The 18,560-nt window shown below is 42.4% G+C and overlaps 1 protein-coding gene across 4 annotated transcripts in view; it reads left to right on the top strand.

The window, feature by feature from the left end:
• LOC135540119 (protein FAM107B-like) overlaps window positions 1–18,560 on the top strand; it is a 43,723-nt gene that overhangs the window by 9,278 nt on the left and 15,885 nt on the right. Inside the window, exons 1-2 of one of the 4 annotated variants that reach the window (XM_064966515.1) lie at window positions 4,901–4,988; window positions 5,358–5,430. In XM_064966515.1, the coding sequence (XP_064822587.1) occupies window positions 4,911–4,988; window positions 5,358–5,430 (151 nt within the window). In that variant the 5' untranslated portion in view covers window positions 4,901–4,910. Of the gene's footprint in view, window positions 1–4,900; window positions 4,989–5,031; window positions 5,121–5,357; window positions 5,431–6,643; window positions 6,851–18,560 lie in introns of those variants that run through there. The other 3 variants (XM_064966516.1, XM_064966518.1, XM_064966514.1) reach the window with 3 other exon arrangements.

Below are 18,560 nucleotides of genomic sequence, written 5' to 3'. Positions count from 1 at the left end.
CACATCTTAGTGGTCGGTTGTCAGAAAATGTTTTAAAAAAGTGTCATATTCTTCCCAGTGGTGTAAATAAAAAGATTTTAATGAGATTTCAAGTTGCTAAAATGCTGTCAGTTCCACTTTAAATACTACAATGTTTCACGCACATAAGTTATTTTCAAAGAGATAGCGAACAACAGTAAGCACGCTGTAATAAAAAAACACAGTTTCACTCACCAGATGTCGATCATTTGAAACATAACTTCTTGTTGAAAGTTATTCTTGAAAAGGCAGTTGCTAGCAAATTTGCAACAATATCCTCTTTGATAACACCTGCTGCAGCCGCTGCAAACTAGCCAACAACAAAAGCTAGCTAGAAGTTTCCATATGTTTTTGTAAAAGCAATCCCACCCATTAAGTCAAAATGTGATAGGTTGATTCCACAGTCACTCCAAAATGTTGCCCTAATATAGTTGAATGGCAGATGTCTTTATATAGCTAGCCAATGGCTGACATTGCTAGCTCGATTTATCTCCTCAGTGACCAGCAAAGAAAAATCCTGATTGGATATTATTTTCTATTCAGTGTTAACCCTTTCCTTTGCAACAAAAACTGAACAGATTAAATCAGATCATTGAAAAATAATAATATAATTATTATAATTAATGTAGAAATCCTTAAACCTTCTCTGAAGGTGTAGTAGGCCCATTGTTCCCCACTGTGTTTGTGTTAGTAATAATTTGTAGACTTGCTCTATTTTCCCTTAGCATACATTTTTTCACTATTCTGAATGTCTGAAGAATCCATACATTGTTCTGAAATATGAACACAGAAATATTGGACATGTTGAACTCTGTTATGGTGGTGATTTGACAAAATTACAGTCATGGACTCTCATTTTTCTGGTCTCTGTCTTGCCTCAGTCTCGAACCCCTTGTCCCCCTCCTGGTCTCGGTCTTGAATTGGTCTTGCTTTAGGTGGTCTTGAACACAACACTGATGTGACCTACAGGGGCCCAGCTGCATATTTATAGGACCAGATGGTGTTTGTGTTTACCTGCATGGCCCTGTCCTCATAACAAGCTCTTCTGGCTCCACCATATAGGACATTATACTGAAAACAGTTCAAATCCCTCAGAGATCTGTTTATTCACTGAAGCATATGGTTAGTGCCCGACAATTACATGACCTGAAATTGTACTGTAGCTGTGATGAGCTTAGTTATCTTTAGCGTGCCTTGCTCTGAAGTTAATTACTGCCACCACGATCTGAAGAGAGCAGAGAAGTATACCTGTTGCTCCACTAGGTGGCAGACTCAACTCAATCTGATCATGTAAGAATCTGAATCAGTACTATTGGGTTTATTGTGTGTTGTTGTTGAGTGTCTGTGCGTGTCTGTGTGTGTGCGTGTGAGAGTGCGTGTGCGTGTGAGAGTGCGTGTGCGTGTGCGTGTGCGTGTGCGTGTGCGTGTGCGTGTGCGTGTGCGTGTGCGTGTGCGTGTGCGTGTGTGTGTGTGTGTGTGTGTGTGTGTGTGTGTGTGTGTGTCGTGCATGTTAAAGCCTGTTGCAGGAAAGGGAAAGCTTTGTAGTTTACAAGGCCTCCCAGATCTGAAAGTTACATCTTAAAACCATCTGTAAAACATTGTGTCCTGTCTAAGTGCATTACTTTTCCTTCCTGGAGGGTAGCTGGAATAGTGGAACATGGTTCATGATGAGCTGTGATGACCTGTGGTGCAGAATCTGCCTTCCTGAGATTAAGGACAGGGGGAAGTGAGAGTGACTAATGTACTGGCCTGAGGTGGGCACTGTCCCTAAGAACTGATCTTGGATCCGCTTCATGGCATGGTTCCCATCTTTGTTGTGCTGTGACCATCGAAGGCTGGGATTCAATCCGACCGGCAGTAGATCTGGGGCAGCAGGTAGCCTAGTGGTTAGAGAGTTGGGCCAGTAACTCTGTTGTAAAATCTGTTGTTCTGCCACCGATCAAGGCAGTTAACCCACTGTTCCTAGGCAGTTATTGTAAATAAGAATTTGTTCTTAACTGACTTGCCTAGTTAAATAAAAAAAAAAAAAAAAATACAAATCTGCGTTACAGCGCACTTGGCATTTAACGGTAATTTCCAATTGAGCCGACTTATGCAGCATTTGTGATTGCAGTCTCCGTGAATTTGGGAACATTGTCTTATAGACTTATTTAGGAAAAGATAAGGACAGAGAGGGGCATGGAAAAGTGTATTTAGTAGCACAGACACATGCTGGTGACAGGCCCTTCAGCAGTGTACAACATGGTCAGTGTTTCAGTTTGCCCACTGATTACTCCAGTTAGGATTTGGAAAAGCTGTGTTAGTTCCTTGGTAAGTCAGGATCTACATGAGGTTTGTTTTGGGTTGCTAACTGGGTCTCTATTTACAGGGTCCCGACTGTTTTTGTTTAATGAAAACTTGGGGTGGGATTCAAACCGATCGTGCTTTGCACCTTTTAAGTAAACAATGCATTTGTTATGGTGAGTGAGCGTTGCGCCTTTGTCTTACTACAGGTGTCAGGTTCTAAATCTGCATTTTGGAGAGTATGTCAATCCAACAATCTCTGGGGCAGTAGTTCCCTCTGTCTCATCTAATGGTAGTGTCCTGAATGCCACTGACAAGCTCTCTGCTTTTACTGCACTTTCATCCCACTAGGAGAGCACTACGTTAAGGGGCTCATATGACTCAGGGGGGCGTAAAACAAAAACGGTTGGTGAAGGATGTCGCCTACATCTGTCTGTTTGCTCTGACCTCTGCTGCTAAAAAAATACATCGAAAGCTAAAGAATATTTCAGTGAGTGTGGGTTTTACGTTCTCATTGGGGACAGTAAAACGTCAAAATCCCTTATGTAGGGAGCACAGTGTACTGTACTGAGGCAGTGTCAGCTACAAGACTTGATTTTGTAATTAGAGACATATATATTTAAATGTATTTATTTATATCCATGTTTGAAATTACTTGTGTTGACACAGTGCCCAATATTCAAATATTCAGTAAGACTCTATTCAAATGGATAATCCAAACATAATCATAACTTTGTGTAATTATCATGATATACTCACATTTTGTGTGGGTGCATGTGTGCCTGCATACATGTTTGCGAGTGTGTAACTGGGCGTGAGCGGGTAATCAGACAATATCAAGGTTATGGTTAAGGTGCGGGTTCAAGTTAGAGTTAGTAGTGGTAAGGTGCATTGCGTGTATACTTTTCTAGCAACTCTACTCTCTTGTCCACAGCCTCTGCTAACAGCCTGTGTCGTCTGGGTAACCTGACTACCCTGAGGGGTGAAACCAGAGCACCAGATCACCGCAACAGGGTCCAAATTGATTTGACAAAAAAAGGTCAAACCTCTTTGTCTCACCCCTTATTATAGGGTTAGAGGTATAGAATCACTTTCTGAGTCTGCTTAATAAAACATGAGGGAAATCAAACAGGACTCTGATTGGAAAGGTCAAATGACCACTAATGGTAATGAGACACTGGGCCAGCGAAAAACACAACACAACAAACACATTCTAGACCCATGTCAGCCAGCCTGCACAGTAGGGACTTGGTTCAGTGCTTCCAGAACGGATTTAGACCAGGAATCCTCCAACTGGGATTTCTGGAAAGTTAGCAGAATTTTGCAGCCCTAATGAGACCTGTTTGGATTTAAATGTCCACTTACAGAAGCAAGCCACGAAACAGACCTGTTTGGATTTGATTGTCCACTTGCAGAGGCAAGCCACGAACCTTGATACACTCCTGGGGCAGGAAAATTAAGAGGATAAAGTTATGGACACTCATAATCACCGAGATCAATACGGAGCTTACTGTTCTTTATTCACACAGCTCATAGACGTTGTGAGGTGACTCATCAATGAGAGAGGGGTTTATGCAGTGTGGCTGTAAATATGGAGTTTTTATTCCCTCTAAGCTCATTTAAAACTTGACTCAAGTGTTATTAGAACAGGCTTTGCTTCTTATATCTTCTTAGTGAGCCCCTGGTAATCATAATACTGCTTAGAGCAACTATGTTGTACTTTAAAGCAACGAGAGAGAGCATGAATATTAGGAGCAATGTGTTGTAGAAAAAATCGATTATTTCCATTATTACTATTACATTTTACACAACATAAATGTATTCCATTTACCAATTTAAAAACTAGCCTCTTGACATTATCATGACTGAAGCCTCTATTTTGATCATGTTAGAAAAAATAACATGCATAATAGTACATGATACAATCAACAGAGTTTAGGTATTTTCCATTTGAGGTCATGTATTATTCATGTTTGTTGCTGTTTGTCATATTTACAGAACATTTTTAGAGTACATGAGGAACACCCTGTCCCAACACAGTGACAGAGACACATTTAGGAGAAAGAGATCATTCATTAAAACACTGCCCTCCCCAAACCTCCATTCCCCCAAACTCTCCATGTCCATGCATGACACAGAATTTACCCTGTACCCCACCAGTGGATTAACAGAAATGCCCCCACCCCCAGTAATGCCAGGGAGGTAGGGGATGGGGGGGACTCAAGACAGTAAGGGCCTTGTCACCAAACCAAGCCTGAGAAAGCCTCTCCTAGCAACCGTAGACGGCAACACAATATCCTTTCACACAGCCGAGAGGGCGTCCAAAAGGACCTTTGAATGGAGCTCAGCTCACCCCTGTGAAGAGGCTGTGCTGCAAGGCTTCAGTATGGACAACCAGGCCTCTGGGGCCCTGTCAGAGAGAGAGGGATGGGGAGGGGGAGAGATGGAGGGGGAGGGAGAGAGAGAGAGAGAAAGAGAGAGAGAGGGAGGAGAATGATGAACAGGAAGGGATGTGGGGAGCAGAAGGAAAGGAGGAGGAGCAGTAACAAAACGGGTGTAGAGGTATGGGGAAGAGGAGGGATACAGGTGAGGAGGAGAAGGGAGAGAGGATGGAGGAGGAGGATGAACAGGAAGGGATGTGGAGAGCAGAAGGAAAGGGGAGGAGCAGTAACAGAAGGAGTGTAGAGGTATGAGGAAGAGGAGGGATACAGGTGAGGAGGAGAAGGGAGATAGGATGGAGGAGGAGGATGATGAGAGGAATGGATAGAAGTAAAAGGAGTAAGAGGAGTAGAATTGAGAGATGGAGGAAGAATGGAAGGGTGAGAGGGCCAGTTTAATGCCTGTTGTCACTGTGTGCCAGTGGCCTTTAGCTGTTTATAGCCCCCTAACCGGTAATGTCCATTTAAAATCAATGAGGAGACACTAATGACATCACAAGCATGCTGGGCGGATGTGAGAAATGGCAATGATCAGGGTCTGATGTATCGTCTGAACCCATTTCTATTTCTCTCCCATCTCACCCATCTCTCTCTTTTCTTCTTTCCCTCTCTCTACAGAAGACGTATAACATCAACCAACAGCAGCAGCAGCAGCAGTGTGTGAAAAACGGAAAGCACAGGAATGGCAGAGGTACGTCTGGCCCTCTCCGGTTACTGTCTCATGGAACAATAACATGCCTGGGAAGTAAAGCCAAGCAATTCTGAGTTACCATCTTGTGTTATCACTGCCTCTCATTGTACACAGCGGAGTAATGGACCTGGCCCTCCAATCACTGTGACCATACCAGCCAGGTAGAAGTACTTCCGCACACTTGGCACGTTTGGCTGTCCACTGGTCTGGTTACACTTGTTTGTGTTATTTATAAAAAAATGTTTTTTAAAGGGCTCAAAGCATCCAGTAAGAACCTTAAGAGTCTTAAAAGAGTCTTACAATTTAGTGCCTGTGCTAACATGATAAACTCTGATTATGTTGATTTTGTGAAAGGGATTTCGTGGTACTCGACATAAACTAAAATGTCCAACTTTGAGATCAACATGTCTTGGAGAGTTTTCATCAGAGTGCTGAAGAGATTTACATTTCTTCCTAATCCCATGTCTTACTTTGATGACAAATTTAGGATATTTTTTATCAAAAGCATTATTTATAACTAACAAATAAGTCAGTGAACACCTTGTCACTTGTCACTCAGTTATTTTCTATAGTGGTAAGTGCACCTCTCTTTGTCAGGAAAAAAATATCACATTGATACTGACATCCCTCATAATCTCTATCTAGCTAACACTGTATACATTCTACATCCCCTTAAAGCAGAGGCATTGGGAAAGCCATGTGTAGATGAACAGCCCAGTGTGCTCTCTCCCAGTACTGCCAGCCTGGCTACTGTACTACACTGCTGAGTATGAAAGCACCCAGATGATTTATGGTTAATATGAGCATTAGGCGAGAGAGCTTAAGCCCTCTGCTAATCCTACCAGCTACAGACCACTGAGGATCAGAGAGAGGGAGAGAGAGAGGAGTGATAGTGTGAGTGAGAAAGAGGGGATAGAGTAGAAGATTGAGAGAGAAAAGAGAGGGAAGGAAAAAAAGAAACAAAGAAAGAAAGAATGGAGGAGAGAACTAGAGAGATTGAGAGTAGGGGAGAGAGGGAAAGTGAGAGCATAGAGAAAAAGACAAAAGAAAAATAGGGAGAGAGAGTATCTAACAGCAGGCTGGAGACAGAGGGGAGAGGCAATAGATAGAGTAATAATATTAGAGATAAAGAGTGTGAGAGAGAGAGAGAGAGAGAGAGAGTGCGAGGGGTGTGAGAGAGGGAGGGGCGGGCAGTGGAATGCCTGGGGGTCATGTGACTGTTTACTCTAGCCTGGGCAGAGAAGCATGCTTAAAGGAGTGCTGAAGCAGGACACACACAGATACACCCGGACACAGAGAGGGAGACAGACAGACAGACAGACAGACACCAAGAGAGGCATGGCACAGAGAGTCACCCACAGTCACAGCCTGTTCCCTTCTGGCCAGGCTGAGAAGACCAGGGACGTACTGGTCAAGTCAGGTAAGACCCATGCAGAGCTATGCTCCACTCTGTCACTATGACAGAACAGCAGGGCTGACACAGAGGCTTCAGCAGAAGCCAGATTTCGCAGGACAGTGTTTAATATGTTACAGGCTCTGTTTATTTATGGGAAAGGGAAATTGTGCAAGTAGAGAGAAGGTGAGGGAACAGGAGGGAACTTTGTAGATACTAGATGTTGTTATCTGCTACAATTGTCTCTGCTTATGGGGGAGAAGGTATTTTAGACAAATTTAGGATGGCTCATTGTTTGGGCCTGGAACAGACAAACATGAACTGAAATGTACTGTACATATATGTGTACTTGAGACACAGAGGGCGGCAGGGGAAGCAGGGGGCACCTGGGGAGGCAGGGTAGCCTAGTGGTCAGAGTGTTGGGCTAGTAACCAGAAGGTTGCAAGCTCAAATCCCCGAGCTGACAAGGTACAAATCTGTCATTCTGCCCCTGAACAGGCAGTTAACCCACTATTCCTAGGCTGTCATTGAAAATAAGAATTTGTTCTTAACTGACTTGCCTAGTTAAATAAAGGTAGAAAGAAAAAAAAAGATCAGTTTCATAGAAAAATCCACTGAGGACAGGTAGCTATGTCTATAACTTATGCATTGGTACAGCAGCACAGATTGTCATGTAAACAGTTTGGGAACAATGTGCTGGACACACCAAGCACAATGACTTCACATAGCAATAATAATTCAGTTAATGTAATTATAATGCTTAAGCAGAATTTTCTTGTTTTGTACTCTTGAGTCTTGGGACATTACATGTTCTTTGTGTAGAAGAGTCATCTGTCCTTCAATTGGACAATACAGGACCACTTACAGTTGAATTCAAAAGTTTACATACACCTTAGCCAAATACATTTAAACTCAGTTTTTCACAATTCCTGACATTTACTCATAGTAAAAATGCCCTGTCTTAGGTCAGTTAGGATAACCACTTTATTTAAGAATGTGAAATGTCACTATAACAGTAGAGAGAATTATTTATTTCAGCTTTTATTTCTTTCATCACATTCCCAGTGGGTCAGACGTTTACATACACTCAATTAGTAATTGGAAGCATTGCCTTTAAATTGTTTAACTTGGGTCAAACGTTTCAGGTAGCCTCCCACAAGCTTCCCACAATAAGTTGGGTGAATTTTGGCCCATTCCTCCTAACAGAGCTGGTGTAACTGATTCAGGTTTGTTGTCTTCTTGCTCGCACAAGCTTTTTCAGTTCTGCCCACATATTTTATATGGGATTGAGGTCAGGGCTTTGTGATGGCCACTCCAATACCTTGACTTTGTTGCCCTTAAGCCATTTGCCACAAACTTTGGAAGTATGCTTGGGGTCATTGTCCATTATGAAGACCCATTTGTGACCAAGCTTTAACTTCCTGACTGATGTCAGGGATGGCAGGGTAGCTTAGTGGTTAGAGCATTAGACTAGTAACTGAAAGGTTGCAAGATCAAATCCCTAAGCTGACAAGGTAAAAAACATGTTGTTCTTCCCCTGAACAAGACAGTTAGCACACTGCTCCTAGGCTGTCATTGAAAATAAGAATGTGTTCTTAACTGAGTTGCCCAGTTAAATAAAGAAAAATGTCTAGAGATGTTGCTTCAATATAGCCTCATGAAGCCATCTTTTTTGTGAAGTGCACCAGTCCCTCCTGCAGCAAATCACCCCCACAACATGATGCTGCCACCCCCGTGTTTCACGGTTGGGATGGTGTTCTTCGGCTTGCAAGCCTCCCCCTTTTTCCTCCAAACATAACGATTGTCATTATGGCCAAACACTTCTATTTTTGTTTCATTAGACCAGAGGACAATTCTCCAAAAAGTAAGATCTTTGTCCCCATGTGCAGTTACAGACCTTTGTCTGGCTTTTTTATGGCGGTTTTGCTGAGCGGCCTTTCAGGTTATGTCGGTATAGGATTAATTTTACTGTGGATATAGATACTTTTGTACCTGTTTCCTCCAGCATCTTCACAAGGTCAGTTGCTGTTGTTCTGGGATTGATTTGCACTTTTTGCACCAAAGTACATTAATCTCTAGGAGATAGAATGTGTCTCCTTCCTGAGCGGTATTTTTTATTTTATTTTACCTTTATTTAACTAGGCAAGTCAGTTAAGAACCAATTCTTATTTTCAATGACGGCCTAGGAACAGTGGGTTAACTGCCTGTTCAGGGGCAGAACGACAGATTTGTACCTTGTCAGCTCGGTATGACAGATGCGTGGTCCCATTGTGTTTATACTTGTGTACTATTGTCTGTACAGATAAACGAGGTACCTTCAGATGTTTGGAAATTGCTCCCAAGGATGAACCAGACTTGTGGAGGTCTACAATTCTTTTTCTGAGATCTTGGCTGATCCAAGCTGTTTAAAGGCACAGTCAACTTAATGTATGTGAACTTCTGACCCACTGGAATTGTGATACAGTGAATTATAAATTAAATAATTTGTCTGTAAACAATTGTTGGAAAAAATACTTGTGTCATGCACAAAGTAGATATCCTAACACTTGTCAAAACTATAGTTTGTTAACAAGAAATTTGTGGAGTGGTTGAAAAAACTAGATTTAATGACTCCAACCTAAGTGTATGTAGATTTCCGACTTGCATGTGCATTTTAAACTGATCAATGGCAGCTCTGTTGTCATATATCTCAAACTTATTGAGCCACATTTGCAAATTATGTGTGTTCACTTGCATTATCTGGATGTCTTGTTTATTTAAATAGTATAACACCTGGTTCACCTCTGTGGTATGGCTGAGTTGTGATCAAGTCAAATAAACTGTGCTGCCTGCCGGACATGTTTGAACAGTTATTAGGGGATTGTGACTGACTGTCCTGAGTACAGAAACAGTCAAATACTGTACTTAAACAAGCACACCATGTACCGGGGTCCCTTATTCAAGCAGCATGTCTGTACTGTTCTGTCTGTATAACTGATTCATTCAATTCCATGAAGTTTACTATATGTTCTGTATGATTCTGATGGCATGTCTGGTTAGTGGCCTAACGTGCGTCCTCATTGGCTTCTGCTGTTATGTTAGACCGTTGCCTATTTGAATGATAATGACTTCATGAAGCCTCAGTCTGAATTTCATGGTGTGTCAACAATCTGTATTCACAGTGTATTCTGGGAAAACAACTCCCCCACCCTGTCCCTTGGGAGACTGGGTGCTTTGGTCATCTTAGGGGCTAAGCCTGCGTTGCCATGACGACAACCAGTGTTCTGTTTGTATACAATCTGAGAACCCTTTCACTCTCAGATGTTTCCTCCCGAGGTGCATAGCGTCATAAAATGAGACAGGAATTAAATAATTTCCCTACCCATCTGCATTCACCTGTTGGGGTAGCAGTGAAGTAAATATCACATAACAAATGTGAATGTGCTTTGGCAAAAGTCAAAAGGAAATAGTTGGTTGACAGACCCAGCTATTTCACCATAATTTCCCATACTCATTTATAATCAAACAATGTGTAGCCTGCTTTGACTCCAATAACCACTTACTCAGAATATGCAAACAGAACCTAATAGTGACATTATAAAGCATTTCAAAGAACAAACAGCGACTCAAATGGCATTTTACCTTAAAATGGTTTACTGCAAAGATTGTGGGATAATGAAGATTGAAAAGGCTCCTGTTTCTCTAGCCACTCTGCTGTAGCCTGAGCCTCATCCCCTGTCATAGACACCCAGAGGAAAATATGATTTGCCATACTCCTCCAGGGTTATAAGAGATCCATCTAAATGCATTGTGCCAATGTAACTGGATGATGGACTCAGTGCACACAGATATTACTAATTTACCCAGGGTGCACTGAGATGACATCTAGCATGTCCTAAATGTCAAATCAATACAACCACAGCCAGGATTATATGACTCAAGAACTACTGAATTATTGTACATGTCTGTCTCTTATGTGACTAGGGTTGTAAAGGGAGGGTATTTTACTGGAAATAAACTTTTTACATTTACCAGTAAACTACCAGAAATTTGTAAATGTTCAATCTATCACATCTAGTGGCCTTTTTGGGAACTTCAGATTTTTACAGTTGTTCGTAATTATCTTTGGTCCTCTACAAAATAATTCAATAAGAATAGAAAAAAATAGAATTACAAAGCTGTAAAACATTATCCTAAATATAAACCATGAACTTAGTGAATACCATTGGTATTTAATATGAGTCTTTCAGCATGAAATATAGAAAATGTACACCATTTTATTTATTTTTTGTAAGGACAGATGCTGGGAGACAAGAAGCAAGTACAGGGAGGGGACGTTAAATAAATAACCGACATGAAACAAACAAGGACAGCATCTTGATTGGAAGCATAACGTCAATAATGCTGACACGGTATCAAACCGAGGAACAGACAGATATAGTAGGGGCAAAGTAATGGAGTCCAGGTGAGTCCAAAGATGTGCTGGTACGCGTAATAATGGTGTCGTGTCTTTACAATCGTTAACTGAAGACTTTTAGTTTTTTTATCAAAGATTCTCTGTAGTTAGCATTTCGTGATTAACTAATCAGGCAAATGTAAATAACTAGAAAGTCAGGGCACCAAGGAAAATATTCCGATTACAAAGTTATAATTTTCCTAGTACAACTTTTCAGATATTTTAATATCTGATCAATTAGTCTTCTTAATTAATGAATTATTAATTTTACCTCACGTTAGTCTCATTCCAAACGTCATAAATTGTTGGCTATCTGCACAAACCAAGTCTTCACTATGAGTCATCCATACATCAATTGTCTTAAATCATTTATTTACTAACTTAGTAATTCACAGAAATGCATAAACAAACAGTAGATAGTTATAAGGAAATGATAACGGAGTTTCCCTAGTGGGATAAACCGGCATCATGGCTTGGTGTACAAAAGGGAAGTGGGGGTCGACTGAGATAAGACAACACACAGTTGATAATTCTAACAATTGAAATGCTAATACTTTGCACATGAACGCTCACTCATTCGGGAACAATTGCAATCAATCAATATATTTATGCTCTCAGTGGGTCGTCGGGATCTCCGCTGAAAAGTTTGTTTCTGTTGGAGAGTTTGTCCTCCCTCTCTGTTGTGGTTAGAATGGATAGTTCAGAGTGACATTCATTCATGTCGTTATAGAATAGATGGTTCGGCGGTTGTCGGTCTTCGCGTTCAATGATACCGAATTCCTAGCTGCAGTCTAGTAATTAATATCAAAGACTTGTTCTTAGTCTGTTGGTATCAATAGTCTAAGAGTTTAACCACGTGGGATGGTTAAAAGATTCAGCAGTCTGGTCTCAAACCTTGGTCCTCTCGTTATCGAGGTAAGCTGGTCTGCAACCTTTGTCCTCTCGTAATTGAGAGCAACATGGTCTGTTGAGAAATTCTCAAGGTGGGGGTTTTATTCGGAATTACAGAAAAAGCTGTCTCATGACATCAGGTCCTAAATGTGCTCATGGGCGGTCCTCTGATTTAGTTCAACTCAAAAGGGAATTGGAGTTTCCTTCATTAAACAGTCCAAAATCACATTACACAATTTTACAAACAGTATCATCCTCAGTCATTCATCTTATACAACAATTAGATGTAAACCTCATATCTGAGGCTATTATATAAACAGCGTTATGGTAATGTGGCCGTATTGCCTCCCATGAGTTTCACAAAATTGTACCAAACGGACCAGTTCATAGCTGGATTCTTCACCAATCTTTTATACCTTCTCCAGAACCTAAATGTTGGTCGGACCTCAAGTTCTGTGAGGTGGAAGAAATTCCTTTATTCTCTTCTAGGAAAACTCTACTCTCTCTCTATACTGTGGCCATGTAGAGATCATCTCCTCCAGGATTTTACGACCTCACTCTGACCACAGTAGCCTGGGTGAAGGAGACATGGAGAGGGGGATGGGGCTTGCTGTACCCAAAGAGGGAAACGTCATGACAATGGGCAGCTTAGTGCCCTCGAGCGCCAGGGAGGGGGAGGAGGAGCAGGCGTGACAGTACCCCGCCGCTAGTGGCGCCACCCTGGGTGAGCCTGATGGGCTTGCCGAGACATGAGAGCTGGCTGAGGCGTGGATGCCCGACGAGCCGGCTGAGGCGTGGGAGCCCGATGAGTCGGCTGAGATATCGTGTGTGACTAAATAGTTAAAGATCATTACTATAGCTCCTGTCTTGGGCCAATGAGTTTAATTTTGTAAATGTCGGATCTCTATGGCAAGATACATCATTCACTCAAGTTTAGTAAAAATCGGCCCAATAGTGTCTGAGATAACGCGCGTTACTAACGAAAAAAATGTATGAACGAATGGACGGAGACAGATTTAAAAGTTATTCAAGTATGAATGACCAAATTTACGATAGATTGTCATCGATTTCTGTTAGTTACCAAAATGACTGAAGAGTCCGGTAACATTGATAAACTACAGGTAGCTTTGCAACTCTATATGTGACAATGCATGTCTGTGTTGATCTTTTGAGGGAGACTTGTCTATTTTTATGAAGGATAAGCAAACATTCCACACAGAACTTTGTGGACTTTCATTGCATAACAAATGATACAACTGGCCTTCCTTTTATGTTTGTTGCCAGCCTGGTCTCATAGACTAGTCGTAACATAGTAAATGTAAATCCGGGACACTCAAATTAGTATGATATGTAACGTTTGGTATGGTTACATAAGACAGATGGTTACTGAAGTCAAAAACTGAAGTTGGGTGAGAGTATAAAGCGAATGTCTAGCAACCCGAAGGTTGGGAGTATGAATCTCATCATGGACAACGTTAGCATTTTAGCAACTTTAGCATTTTAGCACCTTAGGGTTTGGAAGCACCAGTGACTTGGTCAATAAATAAGTGGTCAGATTCTAATATACAGGACTGTTTTGCTAGCACAGACTGGAATATGTTACGGAATTCTTCCAATGGCATTGAGTACACCACATCAGTCACTGGCTTCATAAATAAGTGCATCGATGATGTTGTCCCCACAGTGAATGTATGTACATACCCCAACTAAAAGCCATGGACTACAGGCAACATCCGCCCCTAGCTAAAGGGTAGCGCTGCCGATTTGAAGGAGAGTGACTCAAGCAGTTTGAAGGAAACCCCGCTACGCCCTTCGATGAACCATCAATACAGGACTAAGATTGAATTGTACTACACCGGCTCCAACGCTCGTCGGATGTGGCAGGGCAAGCAAACTATTACTGACTACAAAGGGAAGCACAGCCACGCAATGCCCAGTGACACAAGAGTACCAGACAAACTAAATTAATTCTATGCTCTCTTCGAGGCAAATAACACTGAAGCACACTCTCCATAAGCGATGTGAGTAAGACCTTTAAACAGGTCAACATTCACAAGGCCGCAGGGCAAGACGGATTACCAGGACTTGTACTCCGAGCATGCGCTGACCAACTTGCAAGTGTCTTCACTGACATTTTCAACCTGTCCGTGACTGAGTCTGTAATACCAACAGGTTTCAAAAAGACCACCATAGTCCCTGTGCCCAAGAACACTAAGGTAACCTGCCTAAATGACTACCGACCCGTAGGACTCACATCTGTAGCCACAAAGTGCTTTGAAAGGCTGGTCATGGCTCACATCAACATCATTATCCCAGAAACCCTAGACCAACTCCAATTTGCATACTGCCCCAACAGATCCACAGATGATGCAATTTCTATTGCACTCCACACTGCCCTTTCCCACCTGGACAAAATGAACACCTATGTGAGAATGCTATTCATTGACAACAGTTCAGCGTTCAACACCATAGTGCCCTCAAAGCTCATCTCTAAGCTAAGGACCCTGGGACTAAACACCTCCCTCTGCAACTGGATCCTGGACTTCCTGACAGACCACCCTCTGTTGGTAAGGGTAGATAATAACACATCTGCCATGCTGATCCTCAACACGGGGGCCCCTCAGGGGTGCGTGCTCAGACCCCTCCTGTACTCCCTGTTCACTCTTGACTGCATGGCCAGGAACGACTCCAACACCATCATTACATTTGCAGATGACACAACAGTGGTAGGCCTGATCACCGACAACAATGAGACAGCCTATAGGGAGGAGGTCAGAGATCTGGCCATGTGGTGCCAGGATAACAACTGCTCCCTCAAAATTATCAAGACAAAGGAGATGATTGTGGACTACAGGAAAAGGAGGACCGAGCACGCCCCCATTGTCATCGACAGGGCTGTAGTGGAGCTGGTTGAGAGCTTCAAGTTCCAGTGTATCCACATTTTTTATTATTTTTTTAATTTAACCTTTATTTAACCAAGTAAGCTAGTTGAGAACAAGTTCTCATTTGCAACTGCAACCTGGCCAAGATAAAGCATAGCAGTTCGACACATACAACAACACAGAGGTACACATGGAATGAACAAAACATACAGTCAATAATACAGTAGCAAAAAGTAAACAAGGTCTATATACAGTGAGAGCAAATAAGGTCACATAAGGGAGTTAAGGCAATAAATAGGCGATGGTGGCGAAGTAATTACAATATGGAAATTAAAACTGGAATGGTAGATGTGCAAAAGATGGATGTTCAAGAAGAGATACTGTGGTGCAAAAGGAACAAAATAAATAAATACAGTTAGGGAATGAGGTAGATAGATGGTCTGTATACAGATGGGCTATGAACAGGTGCAGTGATCTGTGAGCTGCTCTGACAGCTGGTTCTTAAAGCTAGTGAGGGAGATGGGAATCTCCAGCTTCAGTGATTTTTGCAGTTCGTTCCAGTCAGTGGCAGCAGAGAACTGGAAAGAAAGACGACCAAAGGAGGAATTGGCTTTGGGGGTGACCAGTGAGATATACCTGCTGGAGCGTGTGCTACGAGTGGGTGCTGCTATGGTGACCAGCGAGCTGAGATAGGGCGGGGCTTTACCGAGCAGAGATTTGTAGATAACCTGTAGCCAGTGGGTTTGGCGACGAGTATGAAACGAGGGCCAGCCAACGAGAGCATAAAGGTCGCAGTGGTGGGTAGTATATGGGGCTTTGGTGACAAAACGGATGGCACTGTGATGGACTACATCCAGTAGTGTTGGAGGCTATTTTATAGATGACATCGCTGAAGTCAAGGATTGGTAGAATGGTCAGTTTTAGGAGGGTATGTTTGGCAGCATGAGTGAAGGAAGCTTTGTTGCGAAACAGGAAGCCAATTCTAGATTTGATTTTTGATTGGAGATGCTTAATGTGAGTCTGGAAGGAGAGTTTACAGTCTGTGCAGACACCTAGGTATTTGTAGTTATCCACGTATTCTAAGTCAGAGCCGTCCAGAGTAGTGATGCTGGATGGGCGGCAGGTGCGGGCAATGATCGGTTGAATAGCATGCATTTAGTTTTATTTGCGTTTAAGAGCAGTTGGAGGCCACGGAAGGAGAGTTGTATGGCATTGAAGCTCGTCTGGAGGTTAGTTAACACAGTGTCCAAAGAAGGGCCAGAAGTATACAGAATGGTGTCGTCTGCGTAGAGGTGGATCAGAGAATCACCAGCAGCAAGAGCAACATCATTGATATACAGTATACATAGAAAAGAGTCGGCCAGAGAATTGAACCCTGTGGCACACCCATAGAGACTGCCAGAGGTCCGTACAACAGGTCCTCCAATTTGACACACTGAACTCTATCTGAGAAGTAGTTGGTGAACCAGGCGAGGCAATCATTTGAGAAACCAAGGCTGTTGAGTCTGCCGATAAGAATATGGTGATTGACAAAGTCGAAAGCCTTGGCCAGGTCGATGAAGACGGCTGCACAGTACTGTCTTTTATTGATGGCGGTAATGATATTATTTAGGACCCTGAGCGTGGCTGAGGTGCACCCTTGACCAGCTCGGAAACCAGATTGCATTGTGGAGAAGGTACGGTGGGATTCGAAATGGTCTGTGATCTGTTTGTTAACATGGCTTAAGAATATTTTAGAAAGTCAGAGCAGGATGAATATAGGTCTGTAACAGTTTGAAGAGGGGGATGACAACGGTAGCATTCCAATCTTTGGGGATCTCAGACGATATGAAAGAGAGGTTGAACAGGCTAGTAATAGGGGTTTCAACAATTTTGCCGGATAATTTTAGAAAGACAGGGTCCAGTTTGTCTAGCCCAGCTGATTTGTAGGGATCCAGATTTTGCAGCTCTTTCAGAACATCAGCTGTCTGGATTTGGGTGAAGGAGAAGCGGAAGGGCCTTCGACATTTTGCTGCTGGGGGTGCAGAGCTGTTAGCCGGGGTAGGGGTAGCCAAGTGGAAAGCATGGCTTATTGAATTTATTGATTATCGTAGGTGGTGACAGTGTTTACTAGCCTCAGTGTAGTGGGCAGCTGGGAGGAGGTGCTCTTATTCTTCACGGACTTGACAGTGTACCAAAACTTTTTGGAATTAGTGCTACAGGATGCACATTTCTGTTTGAAAAAGCTAGCCTTAGCTTTCCTAACTGAGTATGTATATTGGTTCCTGACTTCCCTGAAAAGTTGCATATCGCAGGGGCTATTCAATGCTTATGCAGAATGCCACAGAATGTTTTTGTGCTGGTCAAGGGCAGTTAAGTCTGGGGTGAACCAAGGGCTATATATGTTCTTAGTTCTATGATTTTTAAATGGGGCATGCTTATTAATTTATGATGGTTAGGAAAGCACTTTTAAAGAGCAACCAGGCATCCTCTACTGACGGGATGCGGTCAATATCCTTCCAGGATACCAGGGCCAGGTCGATTAGAAAGGCCTGCTCGCTAAAGTGTTTTAATTTGTGTGAGACTGAGGGCATCTAGCTTAGATTGTAGGATGGCCGGGGTGTTAAGCATATCCCAGTTTAGGTCACCTTACAGTATGAACTGATAAATGACTATTGTAGCTTGAAACAGCTGATTTTTTATGGAATATCTACATAGGCGTACAGAGGCCCATTATCAGCAACCATCACTCCTTTGTTCCAATGGCACGTTGTGTTAGCTAAGCCAAGTTTATAATTTTAAAAGGCGAATTGATCATTAGAAAACCCTTTTGCAATTATGTTAGCACAGCTGAAAACTGTGGTCCTGATTAAAGAAGCAATAAAACTGGCCTTCTTTAGACAAGTCGAGTATCTGGAACATCAGCATTTGTGGGTTCGATTACAGGCTAAAAATGTCCAGAAACAAAGCACTTTCTTCTGGAACTCATTTGTCTATTCTTGTTCTGAGAAATTAAGGCTATTCCATGAGAAAAATTACCAGGAAACTGAAGATCTCATGCAACGCTGTGTACTACTCCCTTCACAGAACAGCGCAAACTGTCTCTAACAAGAAAAGAAAGAGGAGTGGGAGGCCCCAGTGCACAACTGTCTAGTTTGAGAAACAGACACCTCACAAGTCCTCAACTGGCAGCTTCATTAAATTGTACCACCAAAACACCAGTCTCAATGTCAACAGTGACGAGGCGACTCTGGGATGCTGGCCTTATTGGCAGAGTTGCAAAGAAAAAGCCATATCTCAGACTGGCCAATAAAAATAAAGGATTAAAATGGGCAAAAGAACACAGATACTGGACAGAGGAACTCTGCCGAGAAGGCCAGCATCCCGGAGTCGCCTCTTCACTGTTGATGTTGAGACTGGTGTTTTGTGGGTACAATTTAATGAAGCTGCCAGTTGAGGACTGTCAGTTTGTAAGTAAGCATTTCACTATAAGGCGAATATGCACGTGACAAATAATATTTGATTTGATTTTAACCTTTTTAGCTAACCC

The sequence above is a fragment of the Oncorhynchus masou genome, chromosome 5, assembly GCF_036934945.1.
Source record: "Oncorhynchus masou masou isolate Uvic2021 chromosome 5, UVic_Omas_1.1, whole genome shotgun sequence".
NCBI lineage: Eukaryota > Metazoa > Chordata > Actinopteri > Salmoniformes > Salmonidae > Oncorhynchus > Oncorhynchus masou.
The sequence above is the reverse complement of the archived record's forward strand: the minus strand, read 5'-3'. Positions and strand labels throughout refer to the sequence as shown.